General features: G+C 33.8%; 2 protein-coding genes across 2 annotated transcripts; one reads left to right on the top strand and one right to left on the bottom strand.

The window, feature by feature from the left end:
• Positions 1-3794: 3794 nt before the first annotated feature.
• On the bottom strand, positions 3795-4664 carry LOTGIDRAFT_64863 (hypothetical protein; the record flags this gene model as incomplete). Its single annotated transcript, XM_009051976.1, has 1 exon — positions 3795-4664. A coding segment is annotated over one exon (870 nt), but the record flags the coding sequence as incomplete, so codon positions are not given.
• A 3907-nt stretch (positions 4665-8571) lies between these two features.
• Positions 8572-21879, top strand: LOTGIDRAFT_173949 (hypothetical protein; the record flags this gene model as incomplete). Its single annotated transcript, XM_009051981.1, has 18 exons — positions 8572-8598; positions 8684-8801; positions 9233-9434; positions 10026-10092; positions 10703-10867; positions 11845-11940; positions 12607-12786; positions 13798-13872; positions 14907-15017; positions 15841-16032; positions 17614-17725; positions 18753-18859; positions 19332-19373; positions 19425-19466; positions 19727-19807; positions 20047-20223; positions 21047-21153; positions 21636-21879. 18 exons carry the CDS (start codon positions 8572-8574, stop codon positions 21877-21879), a joined length of 2145 nt encoding a protein of 714 aa, XP_009050229.1.
• Positions 21880-22504: the final 625 nt, after the last annotated feature.

Genomic DNA, 22504 nt, shown 5'->3' with positions numbered 1-22504 from the left:
GCTAATGAACTTTTCACATGAGTAAGTATTTCATAATGAAAAGTGGTATCAGGTGTCTAGAAGAGTAAGCATACCCTGCATGGTGCCACACCACTGTATTAGAGAGGTGTGATGATCTTGTATATTTGGTTACTTTAGGTAAGGCTCTTCCAGTTCTCTAATGGTAAAACTATATGGAAAAGAGGATCTATGCTGAAGAAGAATGACCATATGGCTCTTATACGACAAATCAAGTAAGAGATTCATTTATGCTGGGCTTCCATTGTCTGTAGATATGGAAAAATCCTCTAGTCATGGGTTGTGTTTAGTGCATTCCTCTACAGGAGATGAAAAAGTGTTTGCTAATGCCTATGTTTTGTCTTTTTCTTCTTGTTCACTCAGTCTTCATTAGCCTACAAAAGTAGGGAGTAAACCTCCATTCATTTCATTTTGTTTCGTTTCGTTTCATTTTGTTTCATTTCGTTTCGTTTATTTTTTTTCCTTTTTATTTTCCCTTTTCCTTTCTTTTCTTTTTCATTTTCTTTTCTTTTCTGAAATTGTTTGATGTCATTATCCTATTAACTAAAATTTGTATGTTGTTGAATTACAAATTTGATTTAGCTATGTGACCTCCCCAAATGGAATGCCCAATAGACAAACCAATCTGACCATCACAGATACAAATCAAACTCATTCATTGAACTTGACCAAACTGCTTTTGCAAATAATGAATTGATATTCCAGTGAAAATGAGTTAGAAATTGAAGTTTGTGGACCGAGACCAGCCAATATTATATTTCTGGTTCATGAAATTATTGAGGGATTGATAGAGGAATCCTTTCATGGTGTGGTCTATGATTTCTTAGTGCCTTGTCCTGATTGTATATCAAAAGAGGTAATTATTATTTTTTATAAGCCCATATGAAATGTCCTTCCGTCCACAATTGCTCATAAACACTCTAGAAGACACTATTCTAAATGGATTTTGATGAAACTTGGTGTGAGTGTTCGTAATCACCCAAGGATGAACCCTATTGAAAATCAGAAGAATCGAAAAATATTTAGCATGGGTTATTGCCCTAGTTCTTGAGTACAGTTAAATTTTTAGCTCGTAGACACTAAAAGACTAGATTGTTGCTTGATTTTGACATTTTCAGTATTACCCCAAAAAGTTCAAAAGAAGTATATGATTTTTATACGCCCACACTTAAGTATGAGCGTATATTGTACTTGCCCCTATCGGTCCGTCGGTCCGTTCACATTTACCTTGTGCTCACTCTACAGGCTACAATTCTCCATGGATTCTTTTGATCTTTTGTATGTATATCATTATGAAGATGTGCACTATTGAATTTGGTGATGATCAGATGATTTTCTTGAGAGATATCGCATAAAACTCTGATATAGCGTTCGTTTTTTTTTTACTTTTTTGGTCTGTGCTCACTCTACAGACTACAATTCTCAATGGAATCTTTTAATCTTTTGTATGTGTGTCAATGTCATTATGAAGATGTGCACTATAGAATTTGGTGAGGATCCGATAATTTTTCTGTTACATTTATTGAAAAGGATCAACACAATAAACCAAGTAAAATTTATGTTAGATTTAACAATGCTAAAGTTGGTTTTAGCTTCTAGATAGCAAACTTGTTGTCTGCCTCCTAATGTAGAACCAGGGAGTTTCAATAGAGAGATATGAAAGTACAAGCTAAATGTGATATTGCATCAAACTATGATAAAGAGTTTGTTTTACAGTTCATATTTAGCTCTTTATCAAGCTGCTGGTGGGCATATTCGCTTGCGAGACTTGCTGCAAGCCTATGTTTATTCTTGTGATTGTTACTGTATTGCTAAATATTTATATTCAAAATCAAAGCTGCCTGTGGGCATATATTATCTTGCCTTGCAAGCTATCGTTTGTTTTGATATTCTATTAGAACACAATCCTGCATTGAATATCCCTCTAATGTTAGATAGTCCCTATGGTAACACTTCAACAATTTTATTGTGTTGAAATTTGACATATTGGAAATAGCTTTGATGCTTTGAAATCTGCTGTACTCTGTCAATATTTTTCTGGTTCTAAACCAGCACCATATAAAAATCTTTGTAAGCTATGAGCTGGGAAGTTCAGCAACTTATCAGGTTGATTTGCATGCGCACTGTGTGTCCTCAGCCCCATCGTTAGGGTGGGGTCCACAAGTGAGAATTAAGCCCCAGCAAGACCCTCTTCAGTTCGGCAGAGATTTTGACTTTGATATGTTTTTGGCAGATGAACTTTGTTAGAAATGAGTTCTCTAGGCTTTTAATTCCAAAATACTAGGGGTCCTGAGTCTGATCCAGGGTATCTGCAGGCTACAAGCTCTGCAGTTGGAAGAAGGGAAATATAGTCACAGTAACATTTCCCTTTTTAAAGATTATATGATGATGATTTCATCTAATTAGATACTGAAAATAAAGACTCTAAAACTACTCTCCGGGAGCCGCGGTGGCTCAGTGAGTTAGACGCTTACTCGCTAACCAAAAGGTCCAAGGTTCAATCCCGGCATAGGTCGAGATAATACTTCGGATTTTTCAACCCGGTTTCCCCGTCAGTGATACGAGGGGCTGACATGGAAAAAGTGTCTAGTCGTTCAGATGGGACAATAAACCGAGGCCCCGTGTGCTACAGGCTGTGCACGTTAAAGATCCCTCGACAGTTGGAAATTGGAAAAGTGCAGACTAATGCCGCTGTCCTGGCAAAATTTCCCTCATTGCACCCTGCATGGCGTTGGCCGTCTTCATTAGCCCACATGTGCAGAAAAGTAGGACGTAAAACTCCATTCATTTCATTTCATTTCTAAGACTACTCTCCCTTGGAATCCCTTGGATTTGTCAGAAGCTTTGTGTTGTCTGTTGGGCAATTGATCAGACAAATCACAATGTTAAAACAAGTTTTGAGTATTGAATCAGTTTGAAATCAGAAATTGGAAAGTGAAAAGCCATACACAACTTGTTCAGTTGAGTCCTGATATTACTGGTTTACATAAAAACCCCAAAAATGAACATTATTATATACATTTATTAAGCACATGCAAGACATAAGCATATCACACATTAATTCTTTGTATACCAGTTCCTTTCAAAGTACAATACATCTACAAAAATACACATTTAGAAGCGCCAGTTGTGTCTCTTGTTAGGAATGCCGTGGAATCATAATAAAATTGGTTTAAGATCACCAGACCTTCACACTCAAACCAAGATTATAAACAATAATGTCAAGAGGGCAACACTTAAACTAACTAATAAAGTCAAAGTGCATAATGCCTTTAAATGAATCAAAAAGAAAACAAATTATCTTACATAATAAAAATTAATGAATAAGTAACCTTGATCAAAACCAAAACTCAGTTAATCTTAATGTCACCTATGACTTGACCATATCCTGTATCCTTAAAGATAATTTTTAGAAAGAAAATCATTGTAAGACCTGCCCAGATAATAAATGCCAAACAAAATATGAACATATCCATTGTACAGTTACAACATTTCTTCTTGACAGATTTGACTTTGGTTGATTTCAGTACACAAGCATTGTTGACAACATCTGGGCAACTTGATGATTCTTCTGCTTTTCCATTCCCTTTTGACGCTTGATCTTCAGTTGGTTGTAAGAAGATTCTGTTAAGTCCTTTGGCAGTAATTGATGCTTCTTGGGTATTAGGTGATGCTGCTTTGGCATTGGGTGATGCTGCTTGTGCATTAGGTGATGTTTCTAGGGCCTGTTGATCCTCTAAATCTTTATTCTCCTTCTTCAATTGCCGTTTCTTGCGCTTGTGGTTGAAGTATAACAGAGTAATAGAAGCAATAGTTATAAGACAGCTGCTACCAAGGAGACATGTTATGTAGTATGTGATGTAGACTATTTCAATGGAGGTGGCTGGTAGGGAACTGCTGATGGTACCCAGGAACACAGTTTGAGATAATAGCATCGTCAACGAAAACAGGATTTTCTCACCCGAGTCATCTGGCAGGCAAAACGTGAAGAGATTCAAGAACGACAGTAATACGATTGGACTGATAATATTTAAAAGAAAATATAAAGGACGTCTTTCCATGTTTAAAGTAACCTCCAATATTGAAGATTTTGAAATCGTGTGAAAATAAGAATTGACTTTGTTATTTTTCATTTCCCATTCACCATTCTCTATGTAAAAAACTTTTTGGACTGAATTGGACGCTTCTTTCAACAGAACTTCAAAATAGAAATGTTTCATGGGAAAAAACTGAATCTTACAGATCTGTTCATCAAATGGGAAGTATCTAACTTTGATATTACAAAAGACTTCAAATTTTTTCCTTGGTTGCCAAACGACTACACCATCCTGGTAGATTGTTACTGGAGATTGTTCATCTTTGAATATATTCATTTCCAAACAATTATAACAGGATAAGAATGGCATCCAAATTGATGCGGTTTCTGGCACGAAGGCGTTGATTCCACCATAATCTTCTGGATTCCATGTTAGGAGCTCGTCTTTCCAAGTTATGTTATATACAAAACTTATTTCCAATGTTTGCCGTATGTGATTGACCTGTAATAAGGCAAATATATAGACATTTATATTCACAGTCACTGGTTCACTTTGGTTTACAATGGGTCGCAATTTCTTTGGATTCTGTTGCATAAGGTGCTTATCCAAATTCATTAAATCTGTGATGTTTTCTGCATTTGTTAGAGTCAGGCTCAAAATGGAGAATGCCTTTAGTAAAAATGCAATATTGATCAATTCCATTTTGACTGGACTGAGAACAAATATATTCAGGTACAGAAATATCTATACTGAATTTTTTTGTACAGAAATGTCTTGTTTCAACTTCTGTTATAGAAATGTCTACACAAAATCAAGGGTACATAAATATCGTCATTGAAATTGAGTAAAAAATGCCTTGAACACAAAATATCTACACTGAATTTCTGTTATAGAAATGTCTTCACTGATATTCTGTTTTAAAAATGTCTTCACTGAACTTCTGTTACAGAAAAAATTACATTGAGTTCTGTAATAGATATGTCAAGGTCCATAAATGTATAAACTGAACCTCTATTATAGAAATGTCTTCTCTGAACTTCTGTTTTAGAAATATTGTCATTTCTTCTGTTACATATTAGATATGTTTACACTGTACTTCTGTTATAGAAATAGCTTCACTGAACTTCTGATATAGACATATCTCCACTGAACCTATGCTATAGAAATGGTTACACTGTACTTCTGTTATAGAAATGTTTACTCTGTACTTCTGTTATAGAAATATCTTCACTGAACTTCTGTTATGGTAATATCTTTACTGAAATTCTATTGTAGAAATGTTTTCATTGAATTCCTGTTAAAGAAATATCTTCACTGAACTTCTGTTAAAGAAATTTCTTCACTGAACTTTTGTTATAGACATATCTTTGCTGAACTTTTGTTGTTTTTTAATGATACTGTGTTATCTACACTTCTGTTACATAAATCTATTCATTGAAATTCTGATACAGAAATGTTTACACAGAGCTTCTGATACAGAAATGTCTACACTGAACTTTTGATACAGAAATGTCAACACTGAACTTCTGGTACAGAAACATTAACTCTGTATTCTGTTATAGAATGGTCTTGGTTAAGAAATGTCAACACTGAACTTTATGGTATAGAAAAAATATAGTCACTGAATTTCTGGTATAGAATATCTACACAAAACATCTTGTACGGCAAACTTCTGGTACAGAAATGTCCATGTTCAGAAATGTCTGCGCCGAATTTCTATCACAAAAATTTTTGGTACATTGAAGTTCTGTTAAAGAAATGCCTAAGCTGATTTCCTTTCTTTAATTCCTGTTATAGAAATGTCTTAACCAGAAACTTCTAGTACAGAAATGTCTAGGTGCAGAAATGACAACATCGCATTTCTTTTGAAGAATATCTACACTAAATTTCTGGTACATTGAAATTCTGTTTTATCTGTGTTGAAGTTGCATTGGTTCACTCTTGTGCAATATTACTGAATTTCTATGGAGATATCAAAACCGATTTTCCAGTTAATTTATCAAAACACGTATTCTAAAGTGATAAATTGGTTCTAATCTTGATGTACAAACTAAAAGTAATAAAATTATTTACAGAGAATCATTATACTGTTAAGTAATGTTTACTTAGTAATAAGTTAACAGTAGACTACCAAGGTAGAGTCCGGGAACTAGGATCATTGCTTGATTTTGATATTGGAATGGACAATTTTTAATATGAATACTATATCAAAATGACATTAGCACTTTATACCTTAGCTGATTACACAATATTATAGCTGAACCCTGGCTGTTTCCAAATGATGTCACATATCATTAACCTCATACATTTATAACTTATATAACTTGGAGTTCAGGGTATATGACGTTTTATTTCATTTACACTCAGGGTTCAAAGGGTTAATATATTGAAAGGATGGCGTTTGTTTCCAAAATTTGTGGAACTGTGCCAGTGAAATTCATTTCAAAATGCCCAATATTACAGATTAATTTTAGTGGAATTACATGACCTCATTGGGTTAAGGGGTTTGTTTGAAATCCTATAAAACCCCCTCACTCCTCCCAGCCTAACCCTTGTGGCAGTGGAATAGCTCAGTCTGTAGTGAGTTAGATTGTCGTCTGCTAGACTATTAGGTGCCATGGGTTCAAATCCTCCTCAATGTAAGAAAAATTCTGATGCCTGTGCCTGTGCTTCCGAGAGTCAGTTGGCTTTCACCCTCTAATACCTAGCTTCCATTATACCAGTTGTTATTGTTCCATTTATAATAGCTATATAATGTTTGTTTACTCATGTACATTAACACAAGTCAATTAGCATCATGATTTCATAGATTTCAAATCTTCACTTGAATAAGACTGCATATATTACAAATACACAACCATCTTCAACATTCAGGAGTGTATCTAGAAAATACCAGAGGGAAAGCCTAAAATGAGAGGTGTGTTTCTGAAGCCAGGCAGTCCCCAGCTTCCAACAGGTTTCAGAGGCATGAGATGAATTTTGAGCATTGACAGGGCTTAATTTTCACTACAAAATAAGATCTTCCACAGACCTGAGGCCCATTCCCTTAATACCCCCCTGACCTGGCTGATTATTTTTGTCACTGATGACCCCATTTTGGTACTTAAAGATTGGTTTCCTTACATTTTTTAGTGTCAAATTAAGCAAACTTTTTGATTAATTGGTGTTTCTGATGAATTATCATGTATTCTTAATCATATCATTATGTTCTTATTGTATATAAATAAGAGTTTTAACCAATCATAAATGTCCATGTATGTACAGTCTGGATGAAAAAAAAAAGAAAAGACTTTTTGACCTTTCTTGTTTGGTCACTCATTGGAATTCTGCTGGTAATTCTCTTCTAATTTAGAATTAATTATGGACATGTGAGACAAACTGGTATATTTCCAAGTTATTAGAACACCTCTATTTTCTATTCATATAAGTATTATCTTCATAAATGAAAATAAGGGAACCCATCTTTAAATCAATATTCAATCTATGAGAGCCAATTTCAGCTATCTGTGACAGAATAGAAATCCAAAACAGTGCTCCTGCAATTCAAGTAAATCACTCAGAAAGCTTAGGTTTTCATCACTTGCTGATGTTAAAATTCTTTCAGGAAGTTTTAAATGATAATGTCATGATTTAATACTTCCATTACTATTGAAGAGTTCCACAAACAAAGATTTTAAAACCATTAGCATGATTACATGGCGGTATTTAGTTGCTTCCATTGTTTTATTAGAATCAATGGTTCTAGATAAAGTAAACATCCATTTACAAAGTAATTATTGTTATATTTGATAATATATATTACAATGCATTTATCATTGATTAAATTGGTTTAGATTTAGTTCCCAAGTTGACTTTTGTTTTCAACATTTTGACTTGGCAGGACTCTTAAGGCATACATCACCTCATTATCAATTCAGTGTGGTTATTCGTGAAAATATACAATGAAAATATATTTCAAGAAAAGTATACAAGAAAAATATCTATCAACTTCATAGCATAATAATAAGTAAAAATAGAAAATTTCGGCAATCACACTAACTGAAAGCTAAGAAGTAGGATGGAAAAAGTTCTTAGTAAAAAATTTAAGTCTGTCAATATCAGAAACTTTTCTCGTTTGGGGTATAATATTTCTGTTGATTTACAGTAATATCCTCCCATAAACAAAAGTCCCCCCTGTATACCCACTGGCATTGCTACTAACTACTTTCTCCATCTGTAAACCATCATCTCTTTATGTGAACTGTCCTCTGTATATAATTCTTGTGTCTACTATGTGTCTATTAATACCCTTGTTAAAGGGGCAGATGCAGCATTTTGGAGGGGTTGATTTTAGTTTTGAATATATGTTAATAGTCTTCAGAAGTACTAGAAATGTATGAAAATCGCATAATTCCTTTAAAAATACTTCAAACTAGGAATTTCACTCATTTCTATATATGTCTTTTTTTATATATCACAGAGTATCTTAAATTGACAAGTCATTTAAACTTTCAAATGTGGATAATTCTGGACACAAATGGAATTGAAGGCTCAAATTACGATGGTGAGCTGTCAATACTATTACTGATTGGCTTAGCGAAAATATTCCCATTTTGAGAATATTCATTGTCAAATATTTGTGTTTGTAGGGAACACTAGATCCTTGTCTGTTTGAATCTGATTTAGTTGGTAAAGCAAGAGATCATAAAGCACCATTTCTACAATGTCGAAAATATTTCCACACTATATCAATGGCTCAACTAGAAGGTAAGCTAGATTAAAAATCCATCTTGCAAAGAAAATCAGAATGTTTTTTTAACCAGTGGATGAACCTTGAGTGTAGAAAGTAAAAACCAACTTCTCCTTGGTCCAAAATCTTGGTATTGATCCTTCCAGGCTAGGTATTCTTGAAGTGATCTAAGCACTAGGATATCCCTGAAACAATGTTAGTAGTTAGGACCCTAGGACATCCTATCGCAATGATCGTTTCAAGAGAAGGATTTTACAGCTGGGTTGAATGGAACGATGAGGAAAGATGACTTATTCATGATCACCAGGCTTCGTGCCAACCAAGATAAGAACCCATGAACACGATTTGTTTGCTAGCTGTCACCATGCAAATATCATCAATCATCATTGCTCTAACAGGAAGTGTTAGATAAGTCATTTTTCTCGGAACTGTAAACGTTCACTTTCAGAAATTTTGCCATCAGATGGGACCACAGATTTTGATGCTCATCTGCAAAGAAGTATTATAATGATGCAGGAATTAAACACAGAAATGTCTAAGGATGTAACAATACTATACAGTGCTAAAGATATGCCCAGTCGTGGGAAATCAGGAGATGATATTGATCCTACTCGTATTAATAATGACTTGGAAAATGCTGGCTACAGTTGGTAAGATCAATTTTGGCAAAAGTTTTGACTTTTCAAGAAAAAAAAAAGTTATTTTTTACAAAGATAACAACTAAGGATCATAAGAATCCTTTTTACCTGCTAGTCCTTGGCTAAACCTGAGACGTTTTTGTGGGCCGATTCGATTAGGTAGAATAGCTTTTTTGTGCGTTTGTGAGCCAGGACAATTAGGCTAATCGGTACATTTGTGAGCCAGTTTACCTAAACTGATTTGGCTATTCGTCTTAACCGTCCCAGGAGGTGGTTAGGCGATTCGATTAGGCTTTTCCTAAGTTGCTAATGTAATCAAAATAGCGATAGCGATTTGAATTTCGCATTTGTGGACCACTGCTAATCTAAACCATATTGCACCAAATCGTACTACCTAATCGAATCGTCCCACAAAAACGCCTCTGGCCTTTCTCAGATTATTCATAAACACATAACTCACCTGCTAACCCACAACCACCATTCGTTGCTATAGTTACCAAGCATATGATGTCATCTATTTGTGCTATAAGTTTGTTCAAATTCAGTTAGAAGAAGCTGACATGGAAAATGTGATTATTATTGAATATTTGTAATTATTTGCAGCTGGTTTAATGCTGATATGAACACAGTTGGTGTAAATGAACTAACACTGGCCTTAAAGAACTGTAAGGTTAGTAACATAAGGTTCATTGTGATTTGTCCAGTAAATGGTTTTTGGTACAATATTAAAGGAACATGTTCATCTTCATAATGTCAAGCTATTATCTACTGGGTCTTATACCTTGACCCAATAGCCATCTTTCTTGTATCACAGAATGTAGCGATTTGATCAGATTGTACGCTAACAAATACAGATTTTATTTGCATATTTTTATATATATTTTTCCCTATTGCAGTGAATTGTAAAAAAGCTGAACCAATTCGCTTGTGTGCTGATCAAGTCAATAACTATTTCATATGCTAGTACAAATCGCCAGCAAGAAAAGAAATTAGATTCAGCAGATTGTTTACCTGGCCAATTGGCTAGTCTGCAAATGTCCGGCATATTTTTTTTCGAGATCTATATTTTTTAAACTGATTGGAAATGTTGTTAAAATAAAATTCTGTCGAGGGGCGTATAATCTCAAAAAATTTGCTACATGTTCCTTTTTGTGATCAGGCATGAAAATTTATTGGTGATTTTGAATGACATGATCTGAAGAAAACATAGTACATGCCCCTATCATAAGAATGACAAGTAACAGACCTTTGTACAGTTTATGTTTTGTATTATTTACCAGGTTGTACTGGCTCTAGTTTCTGATAATTTTGAAAAAGATGAGAGATGTAGAGATTTATTACTGTATGCTATAGATGGTTTAACTAAACAATATATCATAGCACCAATTGGTAACAGATTCTCATGGCAACAGACTGATCTGGGTATGAGAATTGGTAAACAGGAGGTAAGCCATTAAAGATGGGTTTCCTTATTTTTTAGTGTCAAATTATGAAAACTATTTGATTAATTGGTGTTTCTAATGAATTATCATGTATCCTTAATCATATCATTATATTAAATATGTTCTAATAGGATATAATTAAGAGTTTTAACCAATCATAAATGTCCATGTATGTACAGTCTGGATAAACAAAAAAAGGACTTTTTGACTTTTCTGGATCAGTCACTCCTGGAATTCTGCTGGTAATTCTCTTCTAATTTAGCTAATTATGAATTAATTATGGACAAGTGAGACAAACTGGTATTTTTCCAAGTCATTAGAACACCTCTACTTTCTTTTCATAAAATATTAGCATTTTCATTTTCATAAATGAAGACAAGGGAACTCATCTTTGATATTCAGAAAAAGTTTATGTTTATGTATCATCAATCAGAGAATCATTAATGATAATTATTAGGAAATTGCAAAGGAAAAGGCAGATTCTCATGTGTGACTAGAATTCTCTCTTTGTACAGTGCTTAGCATAATTCATCTACACATCATCATTTTACTTGCATAATATTAGACTGTAAATGTTCAATTGATCCATTATGGCAACCACCTTTAGTAGATATATGATCATGGTAATGGATTTATATAAGCTTTAAAGCTTGTTTCCAAAACCATATGTTATCTATATGTATATTGTAATATTTGTAATTCTTGAATAAATATTGTTTAAAAAAAAAAAATATATGATCATTTTTTTCTCAGGATAACAATTTAGGTTCACAATTAGTATTCTTTCTACCAGCTGGTCCTTGGCTTACATGCATCTTTCACAGATTAGTGTAGCCTTCCCATTCACAGCTAGATTGACTGGAATAATGAGGAAACATGATGGTCATTAAACTTTTATTTATTCATTGTAAACAAGCTTATTATATCATTCCAACACTTATATTTGTAACCTTTATATTACAACTTATATATTTTTATAGCAAATGATAATGTTTAAATCTGGAGCACGATATAATGAGAAAATAAAAGAATTGATAATTGCTGTTAAAGATAAACTAAAAGGACTAGAAAAAACAGTAAGTAAATATAGAATTTTAATATCATAAAACAAAGATAGTGGACCACAGCCATATACGCCCACCATGGCATGCGGATGGTAAAAACGAAACATCCATTTTAAGTTTCATCAAAATCGGTTGAAAACTAAGAGAGTTATAGCATATTCAAGATTTTGGGGCAAGGGCAATTACTCTGCTTCTAACGGTCGAGAATAGCTCAAATTCGAACTTGATCTTCGTTTTATGAATATGTATACACATACCGAATTTCATTTGATTCCATCAAAAAATCTAGTTTTTAGAGCGTTTACAAGCAAATTTTGACGGGCGGACGGACAGGGGTGCCGACAATATACATCCACATAGAGAGATGTGGGCGTATATAAAAAAGATACGCAATTGTAATATAATTTCAATAAGATTGGCATAACGTAGACACCAAGATATTGAGTGGTAATATTGTAATAATACTCTGGCTATGTTAGTCTCATTTATAATCTTTGAATTGTATTGTGGCTGATATCGCCACCATAGAAGAAGAACATCCTTGCATCCTTTTGAGTTTTGGACACAGCAATCAATGCCTTTTCAACATCTTGATGATGCTTGTGCCAGATTATGGATTTTGAATGAAAGTTTTGACCTTTTTTCATATATCGATTTGATTATAAGATTTATTTGCAGGAACTGGTGGACTACCCAGAATGTTTCCTAAGTTACTGTTGGTCTAATTCACATGATGCTGTAGCAAAAGGAACTAAAAGTACTGCTGGTAGTTTGGGACATTATGATCCGAGAAAAATCAAAGAATATTTAAGTGACAATGGTATTAATGTCTGGTTAGATTGTGAACAGACGACTGTTGTAAGTGTATTTTTCAGTTATCTTATGTATGTTGGGAAAGTTAGATGCTCAAATTGATGCAATCTGTAGACCAAAATCTGGAGGAATGTATCCATTACATCTGAAAGTTTTAACTTATAAATTATCTCGCCATCAAATTTTAAAACTACACAAAAACATTTTAAAATCGCTATGTTTTTGGTTGGTGTTTGAAAAATAATGTATTTTTAGTTATTGAGTTTAAGTTAAAAATATCCCAGATGGAACTTTGAAAAAAGCAATTTAAATGGACAGGTGTGCCATTTTGGGGTGTTGATTTTAGTCTTGATTATATGTAAATAGTCTTCAGTCTTGTACTAGAAATGTACAAAAGTCATATAATTCCTTAAAAAATACTTCAAACTAGAAATTTTACTCAGTATTTCTATATGTCTTTTCTATATATCACAGAGTATCTTAAATTGTTGAGTCATCATTTTAACTTTCAAACTCAGATAATTCTGTATACACATGGATTTGGAGGCTCGGTGAGATGCGAACACTATTACTGATTAGCTCAGCTAAAATATTCCAGTTTCTGAGACTGAAGTATGATTGGTAAAAAAAATGGACTACTTGTCCCTTTAATGCTACTGTCTAGACCTAATTTCTCATCACATGCACAAAATTTAAACTTCAACTCAATTTCATTTAGATTCATTTTGATATCTTCAAAATCCCAACACTATTTACTGATTGGCTCTGCTAAAAAATTCCTGTTTCTGAGACTAAAGTATGATTGGTAAAAAAAAAATGGACTATCTGTCCCTTTAATGCTACTGTCTAGACCTCATTTCTCATCACATGCACAAAATTTAAACCTCAACTCAATTTCATTTAGATTCATTTTGAGATCTTCAAAATCCCAAGATTACAGTTTTTTTTAAGTCATTTTCATATGCCCAGATCTCCTAATTGGGATATATGAAATCAATGCTATAGCTTCTTAGTTTGTTCCTGATTTTATGAAAGAAATGCTATATTATTTTGTAGAATAAAGGCTTATATGATAATATATGTAAAGGATTAGGACACAGTAAAGTGGTTGTAGCCTGTGTATCAGATGAGGTATGGTATTCTTTTATATGCCTTGTAGAATTTACAGCCCTGTCACCAAGAGTGAATTGGTGCTTGGGCTTGGATTTGTTATTAGGCTTAATTTTCACCTGCTTGCCTCTGCCCGACTGATACTTCCCTAACAACAGGGCTGTGTATTTATATAACGGTAACCATAGTGATACTCCCAATCAGGAGTAAGTAAAAAATAAACTACTTAGGTTCACAAGGATCCTGTATTTACAGCCCTGTCACCAAGAGTGAATTGGTGCTTGGGCTTGGATTTTGTTCTTAGGCTTAATTTTCACCTGCTTACCCCAGCCCCGACTGATACCTTCCTAACAACAGGGCTGTGTATTTATGTAATGGTAACCATAGTGATACTCTCAATCAGGAGTAAGAAAAAAATAAACTACTTACGTTCTCAAGGATCCTGTATTTACAGCCCTGTCACCAAGAGTGAATTGGTGCTTGGGCTTGGATTTTGTTCTTAGGCTTAATTTTCACCTGCTTACCCCAGCCCCGACTGATACTTGCCTAACGACAGGGCTGTTTTTATATAATGGTAACCATAGAGATACTCCCACAAGCTATGATCTGGGTGACTCTTCCCCCTGCCACTGAAAATTTGAAAAAGTAGTAGAACTCGTTTCTGATGAGGCTCTGCAAATTAACACATCTCTGCTGAACTGAAGAAGGTTTTGCTGGGGCTTAATTTTCACCTGCTGGGACCCAGCCCCCGTGGACCCTTCCCTAACGACTGCGCTGTGTATTTATATAATGGTAACCATAGTGATACTCCCAACCAGGAGAGTAATAAAATAATAAAGTACTTCACAAGGATCATTTCTTACACAGCTGGTTGACATTTATCTTTCCTAGATTAACACCTACGAATTCACAGCTGGGTCGCTTTGAGTAACAAGGGAAGATGATTTATTCAGGGTTACCAAAATTTCACTTGTGGACCAGGATTTGAACCTCAGTAGGATATAAAACTCAATTTCATTTCATTTTTAAAGATTACATATTGTTATAAATTTCAGTATATAAATTCAGTGAATTGTATGATGGAATTAAGGTTTGCTGTTTTAACATTAAAGTTACCATTAGTTATAGTTGTAGTTGGTACTGGTAAAGAGTGGAAACGTTCAGAGGTATTGGCACAATCTTAACAGTTATCCCTGTGTTAAAGGGGAATAGTCTGCATTTTTTGTGGATTGATTTGGATCTTTATTGTGCTTAAGAAGTACTAAAACACACAAAAATCGCATAATACCTTCAAATATACCTCAAACTAGAAATTTCACTGTCTATTTCTATATATGTGTTTTCTATATATGGTATAGTCTCACTAAAATGTAAATTTGAATAAAAAGTTGAATTTTTAACTTTCAAATGTGAATAATTATGGATACACATGGAAATTTATTTCGCTGATCAAAACGATGAAATTTTGCTGATTTTTTGCCTTTTTTGGGGTTTTGAAGGACTTTCTGAAACTGTAAGTGCGACATAGTTGCGCTTTGGTGGGTGGGTAGCCAAGATCTGGTTCTACACTGTAAAAAAGTATGCATGTATGGAGGAATTCACTGACAGGAATCCTTTGACAATTATGTGACTCACACTCCACCCCTCCATCTAAAGCTTTTCGGAGCCACGGTGACTCAGTGAGTTGAACGCTTGCTTGCTAACCTGAAGGTCAAGGGTTCTATCTCAGCATAGGTGAAGATAATACCATAGCATTTTTCAACCTGCTTTCCCCGTCAGTGATACAGGTAAGAGGGACTGACATGGATAAGTCGTTCAGATGGGACAATGGCGTAGTCCGTCTTCATTAGCCCAAATGGCGCAGAAAAGTAGGATGTAAAACTCCATTCATTTCATTTGCTTTGCAGAAATGCCACTGCTTCCAGCTTTGCATTAGTTTCTTAACTTTACTTATTTTATTCTTTATTGGAATAGATTGGTATTCTACAGCAAAGATCCAAATCTTCTGAAGTATATTTACAACAACAGAACGATTCAGCCCTAGAAACATTAGTGACATTTGTTAAAGAGAGGATGCCTTCTGCTGCTGAAAAATTAAAACAAGAAGCTCAGAATGTTAAGAAAAATGTCACAGAAATTCAGCAGAAGGCTGTGAAACAGTCAACTAATATTTCATATCAGGTACAGTATCAGTACTTTAAAGGGACAGATGCGCCTTTTCGGGGCTTGATTTATGTAATATGTAAAAAATAGTACTAGATATGTGCTTCAAAAATATCTCAAACTAGGAATTTCTTTTCCTATTTCTATAGATATCTTTTCTATATATGGCAGTGTCTCAAGAAAAAATGACTCGTCTTTCAAACGGGGATAATTCTCGACACACATGAATTTGAAGGCTCAAATTTTGACGGTGAGCTGTGAACGTTATTACTACTTGGCTTAGCTAAAAATTCCTGTTTCTGAAACTAAGGTACAATTAGTAAAAACAATGGGGCATCTGTCCCTTTAAGATTTTCATTGCCATATTCTTGGTATTTTTTTTAAATTGAGTATCAATGCTGGATTTTTGGAATAAAATGAGAGTTTTATGTCTTTTACTAATTGTGAGCCTAAATGATTTTGGATTCAAATATTATATCTGATTTAATTGGATTTAGAGATAAGAGTGATTTTTTTTAAATCTTGCGGAAATTCTTATGATTGAAAGAGAAGCTTTTTGTGTCATTGATACACATAAGATGGCAGAAAAATTTTGCAACTATTTAAAGATTGGAAAATTTATTGCCCTGAATGTGTTAAAAAATCTAATTTCAAATTCATTATTTACAACTTATAAAGTGCTATTTAGTCCAATGGATTCCAAAGAGTTATCATTTTAGGGAACTTATAGTTTCTAATTGCACATTTGGTGCCAGTAGTTCCAGAAAATTTTGAAGAGATTATGACATCACTAATACAAATACCATTGAAGTGGAATCATATTTCTCAGGAATCGCTGGAACCACAGATACAGCAGTCAGAATGGTGCCAGTAGAAATATCAATACACATTCCAGAAGGCTTGTTTGAATCCAGTTATGCCTAGTTCACACCAACGGCGAATGCTGCGCTTTAAATCGGCGAGCAAAGCGCCATCATTTTTTGTTTACTTTTCCAAAAATATCACGATCTCCTAAGTAATGTTACGCTCTGATACGAATTGGTTACGCTTTGGGGACGAATTATTTCCCGATTTGATCAGGCCTTGTTACGCCTTAAATCACGCTTTGATAAGCTTTATTAAGCTTTGATGCGGTTATGACGCTTTAAATCAAGCTCTGATACGATTATCAAGCTCTGTTGTGAATTGTTAAGCTCTGTTACACATTGGAAAATTTCGAAATGGCCGATTTCATGCCGCTTTTGATCAAGTGGTGACAGACTGTGAAGAATAAAGCTCTGCTAAGCTTTCCTACGCTTTGAGTCAAGCTTTGCTGAACTTTGTTACACTTTGTTAAGCTTTGATACGTTCTCGGCGCTTTAATCAATTCGTGACAGAGCGCCCAAAATTTTTAAACAGTTTAAAATTTGTTGGCGCTCTTGCCGGTAATCCAGCTTTGCTCAAAGCTTTCCAACGATCTATTACGACCCTGGCGCTTTAGTCAAGCTTTGTCACGCTTTGGAACCGCTTTGTATGCCGCTTTACAGCGCGATCAAAGCGCCGTTGGTGTGAACTGAGCATTAGTTTATCTTAATGACTGTTTGTATTTTATGTATATAGGAAGAAAGAGAGTTAATGCAGAGAAAGTTTATGAGACATATTATATCCTTTATGAGTAGACTAGATCAAACACCCATGCCCAGACTTATACTGATCGATCTAGAAAAACAACGTAAGTTTATTTTACCTTTTGTTCTGCTTTTGTAATTGGATATTTTTTCTCATTATCTCTTTAAGAGAGTTCACATTTCAAGTTTCTAATTTTTTTTTTTACCTTTCTGATGGCTCGAAAGTCAATTATAGATACAATCTGATTTAAATGTATGTTTAAGTTTTGCTTGTATTTTTCTTTGTTAGTAATCATTTTCTTCATTCATGATCTTAAGAATTTCTTTTATTAATCGTGTTCAATCTGATTTTGACTGTACGACATATTACGTAATACATAATAACATGTAATTTGGAATTTGACCATTTTTGTTAGTACCTACAATTCACAAAATAACAAAGGAAACAGTTCTGCCATCAGCCTGAGTTAGATGGCATTTCAATGGTCAGCCATTATAGGTAGCATAAATAGACATCTTGTAGTCATCAGCGTCTCTTCTAAGAGTTCAACACGGTAACCATGTGATGCACAGTCAAAGTCTAAATCAAAGGGACATAACTCCTTAGCAAAAAGACTGGATACAACATGTATTTCCTGCAAAAATGTAGACTCTACAGTCCAGTTTTAAAAAAGTCAATATTTGGCCCATTATTAAAGTATCAAGGAGGCCAAAGTTAATGGTTACTTTTTATCTTTTATTAGATGTCTTTATGACCTTTGATTGTTGTTATTCATGTAATTGTTTATTGTTAAAATGTGTGTTTTGTTTGTATTGTCAATGAGGGCAGAATGAAAGACAGGCCTATCAGTGGGTACTCAGGATCTTATCTGGATGCTCATATTGTATGGCCTAATTTGTTTTACCCTTTTGTAATACAGATATTATTATTATTATTATTATTATTTTTATTTTTATTATTATTATTATTATTATTATTATTATTATTGTTGTTATTATTATTATTGTTGTTATTATTATTATTGTTATTGTTGTTATTATTATTATTGTTATTATTATTGTTATTGTTATTATTATTATTATTATTATAAGCAGGCATCAAAACAAAGACAGTTTTTACTTCCATTTCAGAGAAAAATTCAAACAAGTCAAGGAATACTGTTGAAAGCTCATTCAGTAAGATGAGTAAATTAGGCTCCAGACCAAAAACTGCTTCAAAATCTAAAGATATAATTCAGGTAAAGAAGTTTATGATTCATTAGGGATCTAAGTTTAAAGCTATGAATTCAGACTTCAGGCAAAAACAAATTCTACAATACAATTTAAGTGCATAACAGATTTTCAGACTGGCCAATAATCCGGTGTCAATGATTAATACTGGTATAGGAATTAAGATTGTATTCAGAAATACCAAATTGTCAAATTGTGATAACAGGTGAAAGTGATATTGATGATCTATATTTATTCTGTAGGTGATAACAGGTGAAAGTGATATTGATGATTTTTGTTTATTCTGTAGGTGATAACAGAAGAAAATGATATTGATGATCTATATTTATTCTGTAGGTGATAACATGTGAAAGTGATATTGATGATAACAGGTGAAAGTGATATTGATGATAACAGGTGAAAGTGATATTGAAGATCTATATTTATTCTGTAGGTGATAACAGGTGAAAGTGATATTGATAATATTTTTTTATTCTGTAGGTGATAACAGTGAAAGCTATATTGATGATATTTATTTATTCTGTAGGTGATAACAGGTGAAAGTGATATTGATGATATTTTTTTATTCTGTAGGTGATATCAGTGAAAGCTATATTGATGATATTTATTTATTCTGTAGGTGATAACAGTGAAAGTGATATTGAAGATCTATATTTATTCTGTAGGTGATAACAGTGAAAGTGATATTGAAGATCTATATTTATTCTGTAGGTGATAACAGGTGAAAGTGATATTGAAGATCTATATTTATTCTGTAGGTGATAACAGTGGAAGTGATTTTGATGATAACAGGTGAAAGTGATATTGAAGATCTATATTTATTCTGTAGGTGATAACAGTGAAAGCTATATTGATGATATTTATTTATTCTGTAGGTGATAACAGGTGAAAGTGATATTGATGATATTTGGGATGAAGAAGGGTTGTGTATTAAGATGCTGTGTGAATATGAAGAGGTAAGAATAAATAGTTATATCTTCACTAGCATTTTGCATAAGTGCACACCAGTCATTAAGAGCAGAATGACAAGCAATGATACTGATAGATGAACCCACTGATGTCTTCCAATAACTCTTTAAATTATACTCAAAGTTGGAAAGGGATAAAATTGGAAAGGGTCTATAAGGAGTAAACTTGAAATAAAAAAAATTCTAACTTTAAGTTTGCTTATTATTTTTGATTAATTTATGTTTAGGGTTGGCATTTATGTCAGAAGTCTTTATCCTTTAAAAGAAGTGATAGTAATAAGGAACAGCTAAAGAAAATGTCACCATATTTAGCCAGACTGTATGCTCTAGCCAGACAAAGTCATGTAAATTTAAACTGTTTTGTCAGTAACAGTGGACAGGATTTTATCAATTGGATTGAACAGGTAAGCCATTGGTCACTAGATGTCATGTTGTCTAAAGTCACTAGATATCATGTTGTCTAAAGTCACTAGCTATCATGTTGTCTAAAGTCACTAGTTATCATGTTGTCTATTGTCACTAGCTATCATGTTGTCTAAAGTCACAAGATTTCATATTGTCTAAAGTCATGAGATGCCATGTTCTCTATAATCACTAGATGTCATGTTGCCTAAAGTCACTAGTTATCATGTTGTCTATTGTCACTAGCTATCATGTTGTCTAAAGTCACAAGATATCATATTGTCTAAAGTCACCAGATGCCATGTTCTCTATAATCACTAGATGTCATGTTGCCTAAAGTCACTACATGCCATGTTGTCTAATGTCACTAGATGTCATGTTGTCCAAAATCACTAGATGCCATGTTGTCTAATGTCACTAGATGTCACATTGTCAAGTCACTAGTTGTCTAAAGTGACTAGATATCATTTTGCCTAAAGTGTTGATGTCATGTTGCCTTAAGTCACTATCGTGTTGTCTAAAGGCAGTAAACATTTCATATTGTTAAAAGTCAAATACTAAGTCACTAGATATACAACACAAAAATCACTGTTGCATATGAGTGAACATGTTGAAATTTTATCAAATGTTATAAGACAATATGCAGAAAAGTGAGGAATCTTCATTGGAGATGTAGGGAGTTTTTGAAGTCTTTAAAGATGAGCCGATTAACAACAAGTATGAATCAAACAAACCAAGACCCCATTTGATATTGAAATTATTTAGACTGAACATGACAAATGATCTCATTTTAAATTATATCATTATATTATATAACTTCTTTAGGAATCCATGGAACATACAGAATTCTTACAGGGTTTTCAAACACTTAGATCTATACTAGTAGAAGATGATTCTACAGAATCTACAGACTTTCAGGAACAACTTGTCAGGTAGGTCTACTTTCATTTTTCCAGTCCATTAGTAATAGAATTGATATCTGAAATATACATCAACAGCATGAGATAAACTTTTTAAAATTAAATTATTTGCAATTTGCAATTGAATAAAGATGTCTTCTAACAATTTGGTTACGTCAAACAGATGGTGGTCATGGGTTCTAATCTCAGTTGGTCTTTGACAGAAACATCTGCCTCTATTCCAGTCTCAGATAGCTATTTTTAAAGTTGTGGGCTGGTGTAGAGACAGAAAATCTAGGCCATGTTCTCTGGGAATTTTTCCGCACCTCTAAAAGTGCAGGTTTTTTAAACCTATTTATTTAAATCAGATCCGCCAAACAAAAAGATGGATAATTTTGTATTAGGGTCCTCCATAACCTGTGATGTTATCTTTGGTTGTTTCTTTCTTACTTGCTTTTTTCTAAGCCATTGTGTGCCTTCATTAGCATTGTCATTTCATGTACTATATTGAATAGGTGTCATTTACCAAGTGGTAAAGTTTATTGGTTATGTGATAAACACCAGAAAATGCCAAGAATAACCAAATTAACCAATAGAACAGGGGGGAATACCAGTTCCTTTAAAAACCTCTACCAAGAAGATATTTTGCTCAAAGAAGTCATGGAACAATCTAATCTTTATAAAAAGAAAAAATCAGAGAAAAAAACAGTTCAAAAGATAGATCTACCAGATAGTAAGTTCTGTTGCTTAGCTACATAAAGTGCATATGGATTTTTGAAGTGAATGGAGTCAGGCAACATAATGACCCTTGATAAAAAAGTTCACTTGGGATTCATTATCTCATTGTGCAACTCAGAAGTATATCATTATTAAATATGATCAATTATGCATCATAAAAAGGTATGGATCTCTTGATAACTGAAAGGAGCCCTGGTCGCTCAGTGAGTTAGACGCTTGCTCGCTAACCTGAAGGTCTAGGGTCAATCCCAACATATCGTTTGGATAGGCAAATAAATCAAGGCCTCGTGTGCTACAGGCTGTGCACGTTAAAGATTCCTTGACAGTTGGAAATTGAAAAGAGTCAGCTAATGTCGCTGTCATGGCAAAATTCCCTCATTACACACTGCATGGTGTTGCCATCTTCTTTAGCCCAATTAGGTGCAGAAGATTAGGATGATTCATTTCATTTTTTGACTCAGCTGTAAATGGGTACGGATAATCCGGGAAAGATCAATGCCAAGAGATTTGGCAAAGAACCAGCTGGTAGAAAGGACCCTTAACTGTGACCCTAAGTTGTTACCCTTGTAAAATATGGTTGTTTCTTTCCTTCTTTCGTAATGTAAAATGGAAAAGCCTGTCCTAACTGAATTCACTCATTGTACAT

The sequence above is a fragment of the Lottia gigantea genome, assembly GCF_000327385.1.
Source record: "Lottia gigantea unplaced genomic scaffold LOTGIsca_177, whole genome shotgun sequence".
Lineage (NCBI taxonomy): Eukaryota > Metazoa > Mollusca > Gastropoda > Lottiidae > Lottia > Lottia gigantea.
This window is presented reverse-complemented; position numbering and strand designations above follow the sequence as displayed.